Source organism: Balaenoptera ricei, chromosome 13 (assembly GCF_028023285.1).
Source record: "Balaenoptera ricei isolate mBalRic1 chromosome 13, mBalRic1.hap2, whole genome shotgun sequence".
NCBI classification, from domain to species: Eukaryota; Metazoa; Chordata; class Mammalia; order Artiodactyla; family Balaenopteridae; genus Balaenoptera; species Balaenoptera ricei.
Window position 1 is genome coordinate 67,736,887 of NC_082651.1, and position 19,120 is coordinate 67,756,006.

Below are 19,120 nucleotides of genomic sequence, written 5' to 3' on the forward strand. Positions count from 1 at the left end.
TGTCACACACACAGACTCACCCGCAGACACAGTTCTCTCACTTCACCCTTCTAGGCCACACAGACTCCATCTGCTTAAAATCAACCTGGGTGAATGAGACTCACAGAAGGGCCGACCTGGCTGCAGCTGCTCGTCAGCTGGTTTGGCTGTGAAGGAACAGGGCAGGACACGATGGCTGGTCACAGCGATACCCACACTCAGCTCAGGCTAACACCTGCTCTTGCTGGAGCTGCATGGAACCGAGCAGAAGGCCAACCGCTCTCCAAAGACAAGTACAGAGGACATGAAGAGTGCACAGGCTTCCCAAAGATGACTTTCTTATGTTTTGTCAGAACCGCAGGTAATTCTGTACCTTGGCGGGGGGGGTCAAATACAGGACGCAAGGGGTGAAGGAAAAAATTTCCCCATTAAAAAAATGGGGAATGAAGCCTCTTGAGAAAAAGCTGAGTGACAGTGACAGCAAGGATGTGGGGAAATATCGTGAACTGCATAAACACTGGCACATTTCTTAAGAAAAATCCATTCAGAAAGATGCCATGTCCCTCGTGTACACATCCACACAGCTGATGACAGAGCTGAGCTGGCACATGCAGGGCAGCAGCGGCTCTGAGCCCGCAGCAGCCCCACTGCCCCAGGAGCCGCAGTGCCCAGGGTGCGGAGCGCCGGAGAAGCGGGGACGCGGAGTGGCTCCCCGAGCCCCTCGATTCCCCAGGCAGGTCCCCCCTGGGGCAGCGAGGTCTCTGAGAGGAAAGCAAGGTGACACTGATTCACACGAGGAGACACAGCCTTGGGGACGCACACTCCTGCAGTCTCTTCCCCTGCCCCATCGAGTCTCCATGGGGCGCGTGGAGGTCTCCCACTGAAATGCTCTGGGAAAGGGGCTGCCTCGTGGCATGGCCGTAAACATCAGCAGGACAGAGTAGCAAGTCTTGGATTATAGGATTAAACAGGGATAGCTCAGTCTGACACGCAGCATGTGAATTCTGGAAAAGGAAAGAAACAGGGTCGAAGTTAAACAGGTTCCGATGGCGGAGGCAAGGTGAGAGGAAGGGTGGATCAGGCCTCCCACCACCATCATCACAACCTTCAAGGAAAGGAGGTTGGGCATTGATTCAAATGAAAGCTCGCAATGTCGTTTAGGGGTGGACATAAGGAAAGTTTAATTGAGGCCAAGAAGATATGTGAATGACACTGAAGTACCTTAAAAGCTGGGATTTGGATGGGCAGGTGTAGTGGTTACCGGCAAGGCGCTGCAACACACCAGGCAAGTGCTGACATGCGTATCAGAGCAACATCACGGTACCTCTCTGACCGGATGCTGAGAAATGGGGAACGCAACTGGCCTGCAGGAGGCACACCCTGATCCTAGGTAACCACAATTAATCATATGATGTGGGCACTCGGAGGCTAGGGACATATTTTTCTGCAGGAGGGGAGTGAACTCAAACACCCACAGTGTCACAGTGTCTGTCATTCCCACCCCCTCCACTTGCCCCCAAACCTTCAACTCTCCTGTCCCAGAGCTGGGCATCCAGACACTCTCAAGAGAAACAAGTAAATGAAAAACAGAAGTGCTGGCAAACTACGTCACCATCTGGTGTTACACAGTAGGTTGTGAAAACTTCTGCTCGGTTATCAGGAAAGTGGCTAAGAGGGAAGTGCGGGGTGTCTGCTGAGATGGGATCAGCTGCTCGGGCCAAGGCAGGGCTCAGATACTCTCTCTCATCACACGCTCTGCAACCACGAGAGGACACAGGGTTAGGACACAGGGACGCTCACCTTCACAGCCTCCCGCCATCCTGAGGAAGGTCTGCAGGATAGAGCAGAGCTGCGCCTTCACTTCATGAGCCTTTCTAGAATAGGGGAGATATATGCACACAGCCTGGTATTTGATAGGGCTCAGCACATATGTGTTAAATTAAAACCCAGACAATTCAGTTCAGGACTGGGCTAACTTGCTTTACTGATAGGTTATGGAACTGCCTTATTTAACTCTCACCAGAACATTGTGAGAGTCAGAAAGGTTAGGAACTTGCTCAAGGTCACAGGGCGAGTAAGTTGAGGAGACAGGGTTTGAACTCAGATCTTCTTAATTCAGGTCAAGTTTTTCCTACTACTCCAAGCCGCCCCATTCTCTATCCATCCCAGTAAGAGCATACTGCCCTCTTCAGTGTCTAAATTAAGGGTTATGTGTGTGTCAGTATCTCCAGTATCTCTCAGAAGCCTCTCTCTTTTTGTCCACCCCCCTATGGAATTAAGCCATCTGCCAGAAGAGTCGCTTGTAAATAGTTTTCCAAGTTTCTGACCTGCCATGACAAATTATGCTTTCTTCTATCTGTGCTAAACTTACCTGCTCCAGGTTCAAAAGCAACCCTCTCCTCCCAGCAGCTCAGGATCTGGCATCCAGGATCTGGCATTGGGATCTGGCATCACACCTGCCTTCTCCATGCTGGCCATAGTTTTAAGTTGAAATATGCCACCTCTTTGCATTCTGGGCTGAAGAATCCCAGTGCTTACCACCTGCCCTTGTACCGCTTCACGTCTCCCTGCTCAAAGCTTCCTCAGCCCCACTGTGTTTCCATGAAGCAAGGAACCAGAGCCACGTGCAGGGTCCCAGATACAAAGGCCCCCAGCATGGCAGAGGGCCCCAGGAAAAGATCTATACCCATTCTCAGGTCTCCTTCCTAGATGATGTAGCCCAAATCATTTCCCTTTATGCTTATAAATAAATTCTCAAATGTATCAATCTGCATACGCTACTTTTGTCTATACTAACCCTGATTCATAAGCACTTTTTTTTTTTTTTTACAAAATTCTCCCTTTTGGTTTGACTATTCAGAAGTACATAAAGTCCATGGACTTGGAGATTCTGCGCTCTAACCAACTGATGCAATGGGAACAACCTTTTTTAAGGTTTCCAGCTACTGGTGTCTGAGTTAATTTCCCTCCCTTCTAAAACCCAGAGGAGAAACCATTATCAGGATTTTGAAGCCCAGAAAGCAGATAAACAAGTGACAACAGATTATGCACTCAAGAAAGCCAAAGCTGAAGCTGGCAGTGTGAAAAGCTGAGAACCCAGTTTATACAAAGGAACTGACACCAGACACCTCTGGAAGTGGGGGAGAGAGACTGCAGTAAGGGTTAGTTGAAGGCAGTTTGAGAAGCTGCTGGACTCCTAGAAGCTCTCCTGACTCCATACCCCTAGGCAACTGCCCACCTCCCATAAGTCTGGATGTTTATTCTCTAAAGAGGACCAAACAGAGGGTCTCAGGTCTAAGGGACACAAGGCACCAAGCGCAGTTGAGGGCAGAGCTACCGATCCCCAAACTGAGGGATCAAGTGAACATATGCCTACTGAATGGTGAGACCGCGAGCCTTCTTCCCCTTGAGTTCCCAGAAAGCAGGTAGCCAAAACTTTATTCTCTGGAAAAGAGACTGCGCTGTGGTCTGAATGTCCGTGTCCCACAAAATTCATATGTTGAAATCCTAACGCCCAATATGATGGTATTAGAAGGTAGAGCCTTTGGGAAGTGCTTAGGTCATGAGGGTATAACCCTCATGAATGGGATTAATGCTCTTATAAAAGAGACCCCACATGCTCCCTAGCTCCTTTCATCACGTGATGACACAGCAAGAAGATGGCAGTCTGCAACCTGGAATAGGGCCTTTGCCAGAACCCAACCGTGCTGGCACCCTGATCTTAGACTTCCCTGCCTCTAGAACTCTGACAAATTTCTGTTGTTTATAAGCCACCCAACTATAGTATTTTGTTACAGCAGCCTGAATGGACTCAGATAGATGGGAAGAATCTTCTCTGGGAAACTTGACCCGTCTGTAGAAAAAGACCTGAAGATATTGGCATTTGGGCCACCCAACAAACAGCTCAGCCTGATCACCATACTGTGAAGTGCACTATAGGCTCAAGCACAGAGCTTTCATCTTATTTTAGTCTCCTACTCTTAAACATTATTACACAACCAAAGGTCACCAGGAAGAAACCTCTAACACAAATATTAGAGACCAAAACAAACAAAGAGAAGAATGCAAATTGGATGAAATAGATTAGTCATGGAGAAGAAAACTCAAGAAATGAAAAACACTATCATTAATATCCTCAAAGAAATAAGGGAAGATACAGTATCCACAAAACACAAACAGTATACTATTAAAAAATAAATTGAGGGAACCAAGGGATTTGGTAGAGAGCCTGTAGAAGAACTGAAGAGTTCTGCTTCCTTTAATCGTGGGCTAATTTATCTTGGACTAACCCTCCAGCCAAAAACAATGATAAACTCTGTATAAAATATAAAAAGTAGGTACTTCCCTGGTGGTCCAGTTGTTAAGAGTCCGTGCTTCCACCACAGGGGGCACGAGTTCAATCCCTGGTCGAGGAACTAAGATCCCACATGCCATGCGATGGGCCAAAAAAAAAATATATATATATAATATATATATAATATATATATAATATATATAATATATATATTTTATATATATAATATATTATATATATTATATATATATAATATATTATATAAATAAATAAATAAATAATATATATATATAAACCAAGTGCTTGAAGGTACTGGAGAGCAACAAAAATCAGGCAAAAACTGGAAGAAATATGACTCTTGAAAAAAGGTAAGACTAGGTGAGATCCACTCTTAATCGTACCCTTGTGAGCCTTTCCATGCAGTACAAGAGACATATAGTTCAAGCAGAAAGCTGCAGTCTGATTGAGCTAAGGAATCAGGGAGAGATCAGAGTTCGAGGCTGCCAACACAGCTGGAAATTGAGGGAGGAGATCCTGGAAAGGAAGGACACAGGGAAGGGGGAGTCCCCAAATCAACATACACACTCCCCTCAAATCACTGACTGATTTTGGAACCACACATGCACAAGGTGAGACTCCAAGGAGCCCGTTGGAAAACATCAGCTAAAAGGCTGAAAAAGGCTAACCAGCAACCTCAGCAGCTGTCCAGTGCTGGGAAGACAGAGTTTGGAATTCAAGTTCTGCCAAGTTAGAAGGAAGTGGGCAAACACTGGGCAAACAATGTGGTCTTGTTTCATTGAAATCTCACGGAAGTAGGAGCAAAATTGAAATACACCAGCCCTAATAAAGCTTTAAAGCAAAACTCCACAGAATTGAGGTGATCTGCCAATTTAATTGCTTGCTAGAATAAAACTCAGTACAGAGGAAAAATAACAGAATCCAGAGTCTCTACAACTTATCACCCACACTGACCAGTATTCATTAAAAATTATTAGACACAGGAAACAGGAAAATGTAACCCATAATCAAAAGAAAAAACAGTCAGTAGAAGATGATTAATGGATGATTCAGAAGTTAGAATTAGCAGATATGGACTTAAAGTATTTACTTTAAGTATGTTAAAGAATCTATAGAAAAAGATGGATGTAATTGGTGACAATATGGTACCTTTTAGGAGAAATATAAAAGAACTAAATGGGAATTCTAAAACTGAAAAATACAAAAATACAAAATCTGAAATGAATAATTTACTGGATGGGATTAATAGAAGATTCAGCACTGCAGAAGAAAGAATCAGTGAACTTGTAGATCTCTAAAAATTATTCAAACTGACAAATAAACAGTACATACTGCATGACTCCATTTATATAAAATTCTAGAAAATGTAACCTAATCTACGGTGCTAAAAAGCAGATCAGCAGCCACCTGGGGATGAAGTGGGGAGACAGGGAGGACAGGAGGGTCGATTATAAAGGGGTGCAAGTAAATTTTTGAGGGTGACAGATAAGTTTATTATCTTGATTATGGTGATAGTTTCCTGATATATAATATGTTAAACTTATCAAATTGAATATTTTAAATATGTATAGTTTACTGAATGTCAATTATGCCTCAATAAAGCTGTTTTAAAAAGAAATGATACGGCTTCCCTGGTGGCGCAGTGGTTAAGAATCTGCCTGCCAATGCAGGGGACACGGGTTCCAGCTCTGGTCTGGGAAGCTCCCACATGCCGCGGAGCAACTAAGCCCGTGAGCCCCAAATACTGAGCCTGCGCTCTACAGTCCCCATGCCACAACTACTGAGCCCATGCGCCTAGAGCCCGTGCTCTGCAACAAGAGAAGCCCGCGCACCACAATGAAGAGTAGCCCCTCCTCGTTGCAAGTACAGAAAGACTGCGCACAGCAACGAAGACCCAATGAAGCTAAAAATAAATAAATAAATAAATTTATTTTTTAAAAAAGAAATGATAATGGAAAATAGCTTTATAGGGTTTTTAAAATCTCTGCTGGAACAACATGTGCTGGCTTTAGAGATGCGATAAGAATCATTCTGAGTTTAATAAAAATAGAAAAATTCATTTATAAAACTAAAAACAGATTGGGACTGACATATACACACTACTATATATAAAATAGATAACTTGTAAGAACCTGCTGTATAGCACAGGGAACTTTACTCAATACTCTGTAATGGCCTATATGGGAAAAGAATCTAAAAAGAATGGATATATATATGTATAACAGATTTACTTTGCTGTACACCTGAAACTAACACAATATTGTAAATCAACTATAATCCAATAAAACTTTTTAAAAAAAATCTTATTGTTTTCCAAATTATATATGAGGAGCAGCATAAAAGGGGGATTCTAGTAATCATGTATTTTCAGACTCAGGTCTAAAATAAAATGTAAACTTTTCTCTCCATAAAAAAATGCATACATACATACATGTACGTGTGTGTATGTCTGTGTGTCTGTGTATGTGAAAAATAAAAGGCTATTTTTAAACCTTTAAAAAAACCCCTAAAAACAGGAGAAAAAGAAAACTGGTGTGTTCATATTAATATCAGACAAAATAGATGAATTTAACAGAAATAAAAAGGATCATTTCATAGTGATAAAAAGGTCAAAAAGACATAAAAATTCTAACTACATACCCAATAACAGAATTTCAAAATTACATGAAGTAAAAATTGGCAGACTTAAAGGGAGAAATTAGACAAATCTGGTTGGAATATAAAGTTGAGTAAAGTAGTACTCTCCAGAAAGTAGAGAAAAAAGACGCAGGGAAAGAAAACTGGAGAGAAACAAGAAGAAAATTAGAAGAGCAATGCAGGAGGTCCAACATTTTGCTCCTTTTTTCTGCTGTCTGGTCCCAGATGCCTTAAATGTAATCAGCTCTATTTCCCCAGGACTCGCTCTTGGCCTTGCTCACTGACTGCCCCAGAGGGGCTCCTGTAGGCGCTCAGTGCCGCTGCAATCAGACCATCACGGAAAGGGTCTTCTCTGATATCTTCTTAGGAAGCTCCATCTAATAACAAAGCTGCCTTCAAGCTTGCTCTTCAGTTTTACATTAATTACTTTTCATATTCATGTATATGTAAATAGTCGCTGATAAAAATAAATATTTGGTTGAGGGAGGAAAACGCATAAATTATAACTCAGATGTTTTCTGAGCTTAAAGAGTGCTCAGTCATCTGGAAGGGAAAACAGGAAACACTGAAGGAAAATAATGAGCAAGGTTGGGAAGCTTAAAATAAACCCAGTGGGAGTCTCCAGATCAACTAGGCTGTGACAAATCCTTCCATTTTCATTGCCCCTGGGGCTCTGCAGAAGACTTCTGCTCACTTCTTCACTGGGATCTAAAGAGACTGTGGGCGGCCACCGGCGCAGGGAGGAGATGGGGTGGGAGGGAGCAGGGAGAGGGAGGGGGAGGGGTGTGAGGGGGAGGGGAGGGTGGGGGAGGGGAGGGGTGGGAGGGGGAAGGGGGAGGGGTGGGAGGGGAAGGGGGACGGGGGAGAGGGGAGGGCGCGATGCCGCCGGGCGGTGCGGTACCTTCCGCCCTCTGCAGCCATCTGCGTCTTTTTTTTCCCCTTTGCTCAATTTTGAACATTTTACAAGACGAGGGGTTCGAGGCAAGTGAGAGCATCCTGCACGTCGTGGAGGAGCCCGCGGGCACTTGGCGCGTTCCCTGGGGACTGCACTGGGAACCCGAAAGTTTTTTGTTTTTCTATTTTTATGCAGATGTATTTATAAAGACATAGGTAATTTTTTTTCCTCCCTTGTCTCCACCGCCTTGAAAGCGAGAACTTTTGGCAAAGGACGGAGGAAGAAGCTCAGCAACATTTTGGGGGGAGGTTGGGGTTGTTTTTTTTTTTAAGAAAAAAAAAAATTTGAGTGCATAGCGATGGAGAAAATGTCCCGACCGCTCCCACTGAATCCCACCTTTATCCTGCCTCCCTACGGCGTGCTCAGGTCCTTGCTGGAGAACCCACTGAAGCTCCCCCTTCATCACGAAGACGCATTTAGTAAAGATAAAGACAAGGAAAAGAAGCTGGATGATGAGAGTAAGAGCCCGGCGGTCCCCCAGTCAGCATTCTTGGGACCCACCTTATGGGACAAAACCCTTCCCTATGACGGAGATACTTTCCAGGTGGAATACATGGACCTGGAGGAGTTTTTGTCGGAAAATGGCGTTCCCCCCAGGCCGTCTCAGCATGACCACAGCCCTCACCCTCCCGGGCCGCAGCCGGCTTCCTCAGCTGCCCCCTCCGTCATGGACCTCAGCAGTCGGACCTCTGCACCCATTCACTCTGGGATCCCATCCCCAAACTGCATGCAGAGCCCCATCAGACCAGACCAGCTGTTGCCAGCCAACCGCAATACTCCGAGCCCCATTGACCCTGACACCATCCAGGTCCCGGTGGGCTATGAGCCAGACCCGGCCGACCTTGCCCTCTCCAGCATCCCCGGGCGGGAAATGTTTGACCCTCGCAAACGCAAGTTCTCTGAGGAAGAACTGAAGCCACAGCCCGTGATTAAGAAAGCTCGCAAAGTCTTCATCCCAGATGATCTGAAGAGCACTGGACGAAAAAGTACCTGGCAGATTTAAGTCACTGCTGTCATCCAATACCTCAGATTACCTTCAGTGATGCAGAATCATAAAATGTCCAGGTTTGGGGACCTCCCTGGTGGCACAATGATTAAGAATCCACCAGCAGGGACTTCCCTGGTGGCGCAGTGGTTAAGAATCTGTCAGCCAATGCAGGGGCCACGGGTTCGAGCCCTGGTCCGGGAAGATCCCACATGCCGCAGAGCAACTAAGCCCGTGCGCCAGAACTACTGAGCCTCTGCTCTGGAGCCCGCGAGCCACAACTGCTGAGCCCGTGTGCCACAACTACTGAAGCCCGTGTGCCCTAGAGCCCATGCTCTGCAACAAGAGAAGCCACCGCAGTGAGAAGCCTGCACACCGCAAAGAAGAATACTAGCCCCCGCTCGCTGTGACTAGAGAAAGCCCGAGCGCAGCAATGAAGACCCAACGCAGCCAAAAAAAAAAAAAAGAATCCGCCTGCCAATGCAGGGGACACAGGTTCAAGCCCTGGCCGGGGAAGGTCCCACATGCCGCGGAGCAACTAAGCCCATGTGCCACAACTACTGAGCCTGCACTATAGAGCCTGTGAGCCACAACTACTGAAGCCCGCGCGCCTAGAGCCTGTGCTCCGCAACGGGAGAAGCCACCGCAATGAGAAGCCCCCTCACCGCACAGAAGAGTAGCCCCCGCTCGCCGCAACTAAAGAAAGCCCACGCGCAGCAACAAAGACACAACGCAGCCGAAAATAAATAAATTTATTTTAAAAATAAAATAAAATAAATAAAAAATAAAGAGACTGTGTAGGGAGATGCCTAAATCAATTGGTTTCTGGAGTTGGTCTTTACTTCCCTGGGGCATCAAGATCTAATACTGATGTCCCAATGGCTTTCTCAGACATTTGTGCCTGCTCTTTGGATGAATGAGTCAAACCTCTGCTGAGGAAGAATTGTTTCTCAGGGACCCAATTCCCTCCCTCTGCTGTCTTCTTCCCTTTCTTTTCCCAAGCATCTACCCTTCCTGCCAAATTTGGGACCCAGCTATCAAGTCAGAGGTTCACTTTCTTTCTCAGAGGTTCACCCTCTACATCACTGAGAATGGGAATACACAGGGATAGGTTGGTTAAAAAGGTTTCCTGTAATGACCCTTGCAGGTAAACAGAGACACTTATTGGGGAGGCCAGAGCTGGCTCTCACAGTTGACGGCCCTTGCGTAACTAACACAGACTTCAGTCACTCTTCTAAGACCTCCATATTGCTGAGAGGGTCTCAAACCTAGACTTCTTACAGGCTCACACACTAGCATTTTCCTCAGGGAGCAGGACAAGAGTATTCTCTGGAAGAAACTGTGATATTTATTAGTAAACCCAGCAATGGTCCCAGGGGTGGCCAATTTGGCATCCTTCCAGAATGTGTCAAAACACCAAGGTGGGGGCTTCCCTGGTGGCACAGTGGTTGGGAGTCCGCCTGCCAATGCAGGGGACGCGCGTTCGAGCCCTGGTCTGGGAGGATCCCGCATGCTGCGGAGCGGCTGGGCCCGTAAGCCACAACTGCTGAGTCTGTGCTCTGGAGCCCATGGGCCACAACTGCTGAGGCCCGTGCGCCTGGAGCCCGTGCTCTGCAACGGGAGAAGTCACCGCAATGAGAAGCCCATGCACTGCAGCAGAGAGTGGCCCCCGCTCGCCACAACTAGAGAGAGCCGCGTGCAGCAGCAAAGACCCAACGCAGCCATAAATAAGTAAATTAAAAATAAATAAATTAATATATCTTTAAAAAAAAAAAAAAACACCAAGGTGTTGATTATTCACGCCTAAGGTACTTGGGCCTGTCTTCCTCTACAACCCTTGCTCCTATGGCTTCACAGTGTGAGAGAACATCCGCTGCCCTCAGAAAATGCTTCAGCAGTCCTTAAACTCTCCAGATATATTAGATAAGCTTCTATAATTGCTTCACATTCAATAAACTCTGGGCCATAACGATCCATTATAAAAACTGAAAAAGACCTGAAAGTGGCTTCCCTGGTGGCGCAGTGGTTAAGCATCTGCCTGCCCATGCAGGGGACACGGGTTCGAGTCCTGGTCTGGGAAGCTCCCACATGCCGCGGAGCAACTAAGCCTGTGTGCCACAACTACTGAAGCCCGCGTGCCTAGAGCCCGTGCTCTGCAACAAGAGAAGCACCACAACGAGAAGCCCACGCACTGCAACGAAGAGGAGCCCCCGCTCACCGCAACTAGAGAAAGCCTGCACACAGCAACAAAGACCCAACGCAGCCAAAAATAAAAAAAATAAGAATCAATAAATAAATTTATTACAAAAAAAAAAACCTCCAAGGTACTTTGATATATTTAATCAGGTTATAACATTATACCTTGGGACAGGAGACCAGAGGTGAGTCCAGGGGCACTCAGTGTTCTTCCATAAAAAATGGTTTAGTCTTTTGAAATGACATAAAAATTTTGACAGAAGGCAGCCTGGGCCGAAGCATGCCGAGGAGCACCATCAGCTGCTCCTGGCAGTCTATTTTTATGGGGATTTGTGAAGACAGCAGATGCATTCCCAGAGCTCTCTCACTGGTACAATGGCCCTCACCACCGCCCATTTCCCAGGGTGGGAAACAAACAGTTGGAGCTGCTGAATCACTGATATCAGAAACAAGTCATCAAAAGGACAGTCTTCACACACCAGATCATAATATTATACTCAGAGGCATCCACATTAGATACCCTCTTCATGGTATAAAGACATTGAGAAATGATGTTACTCAATGCAGAAAACGAATAAGAAAAATAACGATCTGCAGTATACTCAAATACCGCAGGGGAAATAAGCCAGAGGAGAGCAGATTGAAAAGAAGTTTATTGTACAATTCATCAACTTCCTCGCTCAGATGACCTGACTCTGTCCCACTGAAAACTCACCTCTCTTCTGAGCCTGTTCCTTTGGTTTTCCTGACACACTGAGTCCTGCTTCAGTAGTACCCTTGGGACAAAAGCCATGCCATCTCAGAGAAAGGTTAAGAGCACCTCCAGCTGATGCTCCCTTGGTCTGTATCACTACACAGCAGAAGCTATTCTCAAGGGTCCCCATTTGATAAAGATGGAGACATAGCAGGAAGTCCCCTTGTCCCTGTGCAGTGCAATGGAAGATCTGCTGATTGACCAAAACTCAAGCATCTTGACACCGGGTGGGGAGGGGGTCCCAGGGCATCTCCTTAGGGGGTCAGGAGAGGGTGAGAGATGCCTGTACAGCCCCTCTGCCCCTCTCATCTCTGGAGTCTTTTCTGACCCAGCCTTCACTCTGAAAAAGATTTCGCTGCCTCAGGATGATGGTGTTCCATCCCCTTTGCCATAGGGTCTCTAATCACAGGAACCTACAGGAAGCTGAATGAACCCTCTTTATAAACCTAATTTTGTCTTTAATACTCTTCTAAATAACTTAAGGGCAATTTTTCTTTATAGATACTGGCCCCTTTTATGTGCAAATATACATTGGAACATACCCATTTACCTTCAAGCAAATCCAAGAGTCATTTTTTTGAGAATCATACTTTTAGGTAAGAAATCAATATAATTATAAGGAAAGTACTGACATTTTATTTATATACAATTCACATATGACTACAAAAACTTTGGTTGATATTGTTAACAATTTTCAAAATAGAACATTAATAATAGTTCTTCGTTAAAGAGGGGACGGAATCTTAACACTTAATGAACACCTACTATGTGTCAGAGTCAATGCTGGGAATATCATATAACTTAATTAAAACACCTCTCACCTTTAAGTGATTGTGGCTTTTCTCTATTTCTTTTTTCTCCCCTCTCTCTGACACTAATATAGCTCCTATCCCCTAAGTTCCAGAAAAAGGAGGGGGTACGATATGGGCAGAGGAGCTTCACAGAGGCAGGAGATGGAGGTGACGGCTTTGATTAGACAATAATGGCTTACGCTTCGCAGTCTGAGCAAAGAAAAATACCCTCTACATTCCTCTCTACATTTGCAGACACAAACCCATCTCCAATACACAGAAAACAGAAACATCTCCCAGGTACATGCTGCACTCAACACACAGATCAGGGGTGCTTATTTACCCGGTGGAAACAACCTTAGACTTGGAGTTTATATCTCATCTCTGCTACTTGCTAGCAGTGTGACTTTGGGCAAATCCCTTCACCTCTTTGAGCTTCAGTTTTTTTCATTATTAAAATGCAGGTTATAACACCTACCTCATAAAGTGTTTGGAAGATGAAGTGGTATAAAGTAGGTGAAAATGTTTAATCATTATAACAACACCGTTAAGGCACATGAAATCTGTACTTCACAGAAGAGGGAAAAAAAAAAAAAAAAAACGTTAAGGAAACCAAGTGATTTACCCAAAGCCACATAGGAAATAATCAGAGAAGTCAGCAATTAATCCCTTCTGACTCTGAACAGTCAGATGTGCTTTTCTCCATGGCACAAATTCCATCTCCCCTGCTGCCCTCCCTTTTGGGCTCTCAGACATGGAAAGTAATGCCTCTTCTATCCCCACTGATCTCAGGGCCTTCTCTCTTCACAGCCACCTGGTGTTAGCCAAGTCAGCCAAATGTGGTAGATACTTGGTTTGCTGGCATTAGGAATGTCATCAAAGCATCTGTAAGTCAGAAAAGGAGACAGGATTTGGAAAGCACCACGATGGCATGTGGCACACCACTGGACCTACAGCCTGACAGGAAAGGCTGAAAGTAGGGGGACTGATATGGATCTGGGTAAGTCTACACTGACTCCAAAAAATGAGGCTTCTTATGTATGCAGGTTTTGTTTTTTACCCTAGGAATTTAAGCTCCATTAGGACAGTCACAGAGGTCTGTTTGTGGCTGAGTGCCACGGGTTAAGAGGACACAGAGTGCTGACTTCCAGCCCCCAGTCACACCAGGGCCTTTAAAGGACCAGGGCCAGGGCCAGGTGAAAGACAGTGACTTTCAGAAGATAAGAAGTAGCTGTCCATCCTCTTTTTTTTTTTAATGTCAGGTAAAATCCTTTCTACCAGCAGAAATCCAGAGACTCTTTCCCCATTATGAAGAACCTCCAACTGAGGGTAGAGGCTGAGCAAAGGGGGCAAGCTGCTAAGAAGGGGACAGCTAAAGCTGAGAGACCTGGATATTTCAGTACAATCAGGCTTTGCTTCCAGTTAGATTAGTTCTGCCCACCAACATCCTGTTTGGTGTGCCCATCTGTCTGACATGCTGATAATTACAGCAGTGCTAATTGATTTTATTATTGGATCACACAGGGCAAGGCTCTTCCATGAATTTGTACCTATCAATTCCAGTGTATAATGGTATTAACTCTCCCATGAAAACTCACTATTAGCCTAACATTTTTTTCTAGTACTTTTGAGTTCACTTTGGAAACTCAGGTTAGTCAGGATCTTGTATCCTGAGGAAACAAGAAACAGATGCATTATCCCAAGGAAAAGGTCCATGGGGAATACAAAAATGGGGACATTTTCTAAAATATGTGTTTCTGTTCCACTGTTGCCTCTCAGCTCCACGTCCATCCACTTAAACTCAGCTTTGTGATTCTGGGTGGGGTTGGGACTCCGTAAATCCATTTCAACTTTGCCATCCAGATCCCTGTTGCACCAGCAGGGGGTGCCAGAGGGCACCTACAAGGCTGGGGGATGGCAAGAGACTTGCTCCTTCCTGTTCCTGCCAGTATCACCCCGAGGAGCAGCAGCAGTGTGTTTCAGGTCCCAGCTTTACTTCACACTCCCAGAACCAGCCTCATCACACTTCCTGAGTGATGCCAGCACCGACAGAGCGGCGCCCTTTCCTCGAGGGCCTGAGTTCCAGCTCCTTGGGCTTCTAGCTGTGATTACCCCAACTTGTTCCTTTTGCTCTCGCAGCTCTAGTGATGGTGGCTGTTTCCTGTCCCCCAGCCCATGCTCCCCATTTACCTATTCTGTCCTTCAATATCTGTCATATTGATTTCTGATATTACAAGAGCTGTTAAAATAACTTATGTAGTTTCTACCTTGCTGACTAATACAGCACGTTTGAGAGCCTCAACTTCATTTACAACAGTGGTTAAAAGAGCAGATTCTGAAATCAGTCACACCTGGATGGGAACCCCCAACCCATTTACGCAGTACTTGGTAAACTCTGGAAGATTTAATTCACCTCTCTGGGTCTCATTTTTCTTAATCACTTTCATTTATTCAACTAACATTTATTGAGCACTCCCCAAGTTCCAGGCACTGTGCCAGGCAGTAGAGATACCATGTTATGCAAAACAGTTAAGTCCCCTGACCTGGAACCTTCTGTCAACGGAATCAGATGAGATAATGGAGGTAAGGCACATGTCATCAGCCTTCCTCTCTGTACCATGACAGGGGAGCAAAGACAAATGGGTCTTGAAAAAAGTGTAACAGCTAGGTCTCTTCAGAAAATGAGACAAGTGTCTTTTCCTCAACAAGGCTGAAGGTCTCAGTCAACATAACACCAGGGATTCGTTGTGTGCCCCCTGTCCATTCCTCCTGTTCAGAGCAGAGAAGCAATGACCTCGCAACAGCATTCATTCAGAAGGAAATGGGACAAACAGCCCTAGAGAGGAAACACTACATAGTGGCATTTTTTAGAAATTCCAAAGAGACAGGTTCCTGTGACACAAGGAAAGAACAAAAGGAGCTGCAATGCAGGAGTAGGACTGGGGCCCAGAATGACCATGACGATGGGGTGTGAGTGGAGAAAGATAGTAGAAAGCTGCTGTTCCAACATCAGTCACAGCGAGAGTCTTTTTACCATAAAGAATATATAAATATCAAATAAACCAGAACTTACTTTCTGCAGTAGGACTATATACCTAGACAGTCCAGGGAGGTGATAAGATGGAAAAGAAAGATTCTTTATTCCATTTAAGCCTGAACCTAAAGGTCCCACGCTGTGGGCAAGGAAAAGCTGGAAAGAAATCCAATCTCCACAGTTTGACACAATCCTTCCTTGGACTTCTTCTGACTAGACATCAGGCATGTTGAGGCAAGGATGGCTGATGTTCTCATTAGCAAGGAAGTATTTCTGCAAGACTACTGTGTAGCTAAATTCTTGAAAGCACAGTGCCTGCAACATGGTGGGTGCTCAATAAATGTTAGTTGAATAAATGAAAGTGAAAAGAAAAATGAGACCTAGAGAGGTGAATTAAATCTACAACACATTGGTATCCTATAAATGCAAACTAAACTCTTCACCCTCAATTTTTTATTCATTTTGACATCACCATGACTATCAAAAGTCATACTGAAGGAAAATAACCATGGGAAATTATTACTAGAATGTCTATTCCACATCCTTGCTCTAGGGCTTCATTATAAATAATTTACTGTCACTGAAGGAATTTAGAGTCCCACAAGGCATGAAAAGCCTGGAGACAGTTTTATTCATAAATAAATGCCAACATTTAAACAATCAAGACAGCTTCAAACTCCAGGAGTTGAAATCAATATTGAATATTGAAATTCAATATTGAATATTGAAATCAACAATATATACTGCCTGGATGATTTGTTACACTTGTGTTTATAGTCTGAATGGGAAGATAATTCAGTTCCACCTGAAGAGCCACTACATGGCCAAGCCCAAGAGAAGTACTTTGGATAAGAGGTGATATTTCTCAGTTTTTCCATTTCAAACAAATTATTATCTTTGTATTTAAGACATCACCCATGCAATTCTTTTCATGACTCGTAGTACTCTTGAGCAATTAAGAAAATTTATAAGGTGAAAGAAGTCAGGGACAAATGCCAAATTCAAAATGATCCACAGAACACCGAAGAACCCCCAGACAGCACTGCTGTCTCAGACATAAGGCGAAATAATCCCTTCTGCTCAAGAAAACATAAATGAGCAGTGAGTGTGCATCACAGCAAGAGCATTATTACCCAGAAGAGGCAACCTGCTAAATACAGACTTCATTTCCAAACAAGCCTCCTAACAGGAAATGTGAACCAAAAGGTCCCTTCCGAGGAGATGGAGAAATGTCACTTGGCAACATGTCTTCCCTGTGGCCCATGGCAGCCTTCCCTCATATCTCCCTTCCCACACCGCTCAATCAGGGCGTAGAAGAACCTGTTTGTTACACATTCCTGGATGTGGCAGACAACACTCCGGAGCAGGCAAGGGCAGAGAAGCCCTAGCCTATGGGATCAGCCCCCAGAATTCCTGGGCTTACATACCATCCAGGCCATTGTGATGACTGTAGTTTCTTTTCCCCAAAATGCTCAGAGACGTGTGATTCGGGGTGGTTAGCATCCGCTTGGTGGTTGGGGTTTGTAGGCTTGGTGTAGATCGAATTACATTAGGTTTCTTCGAAGGATGGATCTCTGACAGGGGGAAGAAAGGTTTCTCAACTCAGAACATGGTATTAAAAATCTGTGTGCACTTACATCGGCTAATAGGCACACATCTTATCCGTACTTCTTAATGAGCTAAGAGCCAGTTCCTTATGAACCAGCTTATTTTCCCAAGGACTTGCATAATGAATCAACTTCAAGTGCTGTTACCATGGCTTTATTTATCAAAAGGGAGCTGGTTCTGCCCCTGCTAGCTGAAGCTCTGAGCTTCATGTTGTGAGTACAAGAAGAAAAAAAAAAAAAAAGCCACTTCAGAAGGTCACTTAAACATGAGATTTATGAGGGGAATAAGGCATCTGACTCTTCAAGGAATTAGATATTCAAAGGCTATCTGGAGAGGTAGCCTCAAAGAAAACTACCCTTGTGCTCCATCAATCCAGGAACACAGATAACATGTAGCACATCTGGTGTGTGAGAGCTTTCTGAAAAAACAGGATTCCTCTGGCTCTGCAACTAGGATATAGGACCAGGGTCAATCACTCCCAGCCAAAAACAATTTGATATAGATGAAATCTGACACCAAACTCCAAATACTAGAGTTAAGAAGTAGCAGAAGATGGGACTTCGCTGGTGGTCCAGTGATTTAAGACTCTGCACTTCCACTGCTGGGCCGTGGGTTTGATCCCTGGTCAGGGAACTAAGGTCTCGTGTGGCATGGCCAAAAAAAAAAAAAAAAAAAAAAAAAAAAGCAGCAGAAGAAAAACTTTGACGGAGGATATATCACAAAACTGTAATGTGCATGTGGTACATGTGTGTTTATGTGAAGTATGTTGTCAGTAGATGGACAGAAATTGCAACACTATAGAAATTGGATTTAAGGACCTCAGTCTATTACTAATACCAGGCAACCTCTTCTCTAAAGCTAAACCTGCTCACTGATTCTGAGTCACCACTCAACATGCCAATCATGCACAAGCCACCCTGTCTTCCCAGGTGAGGGCCAGGATATTAGCCTTATTTACTGAAATTTAGGGAGGGCTGTTAGGAGTATTGGTCTGGTCAAAATCCTACACTTGCTGAAATTTAGGAATGGATCAGGTACTAACCAAAATACGGTGCTGATTTTTTTTTCAACATGGTATTGAAGGTTTGCCAACCTCATATTTCATCACAACCTCCATACGCTATGCTCCATCAGGACCAGAAAACCTGCCTTCCCTGATCCGATTTTCAAGAGCCTTTGTTCATCTAGTTCTCTTGGCCTCATAAGGGGAAAAACATTCTTTTTCTATCTATTCAAATACTACCTATTTTTCAAGCTTGAGGTCAACTATTACTTTCTTCACATAAGTTGCCCTAACTCCCATCAGAAATAACTATCCCTTCCTCCAAGTGCCCAATGCTTATTACCTGTAATTCTTTTATAGGATCTAATCCTTTGCTCAATTGTTCTTACCTGTGTGCCTTCCCTGCTAGCTGAAGATTTTTGAGGGCAAGGTTGTATTCATCTTGGTGTTCCCCGCATCACTTAGTGAAGTGTCTTGTACATAGTAAATACTCAGAAATATGTTATATAGGGAAGTGGTTCAGTTAGTAAGGACAGCACTGCTTTGGGCTTATCTGGTAGAGACAGAAACCAATTTGCCCATAGCAGGAACACATAATTACCTATGGAAATGCTGACTAATACGCAATTATATTCTATTTTTTATGATCATAAACTTGCCCTTGCAAGGTGGGAGGGGCTTCTAGGATTAGGCCCTGCAAGGGAACACAGATAGCAAACTTCAAGGATTTGATCACCATGAGCTAGGTCGTCCCTGTGATAACCATGTGATATTTTGCGGGGCTATCAAAGCAACTCTTTAGGCCCTGAGGAATAAAACAGGAAATAAGGTGGCAAAGTAACATCAAAGAAGGAGCTATGCACTTC

The 19,120-nt window shown here is 44.6% G+C and overlaps 2 protein-coding genes across 5 annotated transcripts in view; one reads left to right on the forward strand and one right to left on the reverse strand.

The window, feature by feature from the left end:
- The window catches only part of MTA3 (metastasis associated 1 family member 3), a 166,281-nt gene that overhangs the window by 12,338 nt on the left and 134,823 nt on the right, over window positions 1-19,120 (reverse strand). The window contains exons 16-18 of one of the 4 annotated variants that reach the window (XR_009506601.1): window positions 17,071-17,217; window positions 1,780-1,853; window positions 301-983 (exon numbers count right to left, since the gene is read on the reverse strand). Coding sequence is in view for 2 of the 4 variants with exons in the window: in XM_059943492.1 (XP_059799475.1) it covers window positions 958-983; window positions 17,071-17,217 (173 nt within the window). In the remaining 2 variants the exon portion in view is untranslated. Of the gene's footprint in view, window positions 1-300; window positions 984-1,779; window positions 1,854-17,070; window positions 17,218-19,120 lie in introns of those variants that run through there. The other 3 variants (XM_059943492.1, XM_059943496.1, XM_059943494.1) reach the window with 3 other exon arrangements.
- On the forward strand, window positions 8,182-8,886 carry LOC132377283 (hepatic leukemia factor-like). The gene has a single exon (XM_059943466.1). The coding sequence runs from the start codon at window positions 8,182-8,184 to the stop codon at window positions 8,884-8,886; it is 705 nt and encodes a 234-aa protein (XP_059799449.1).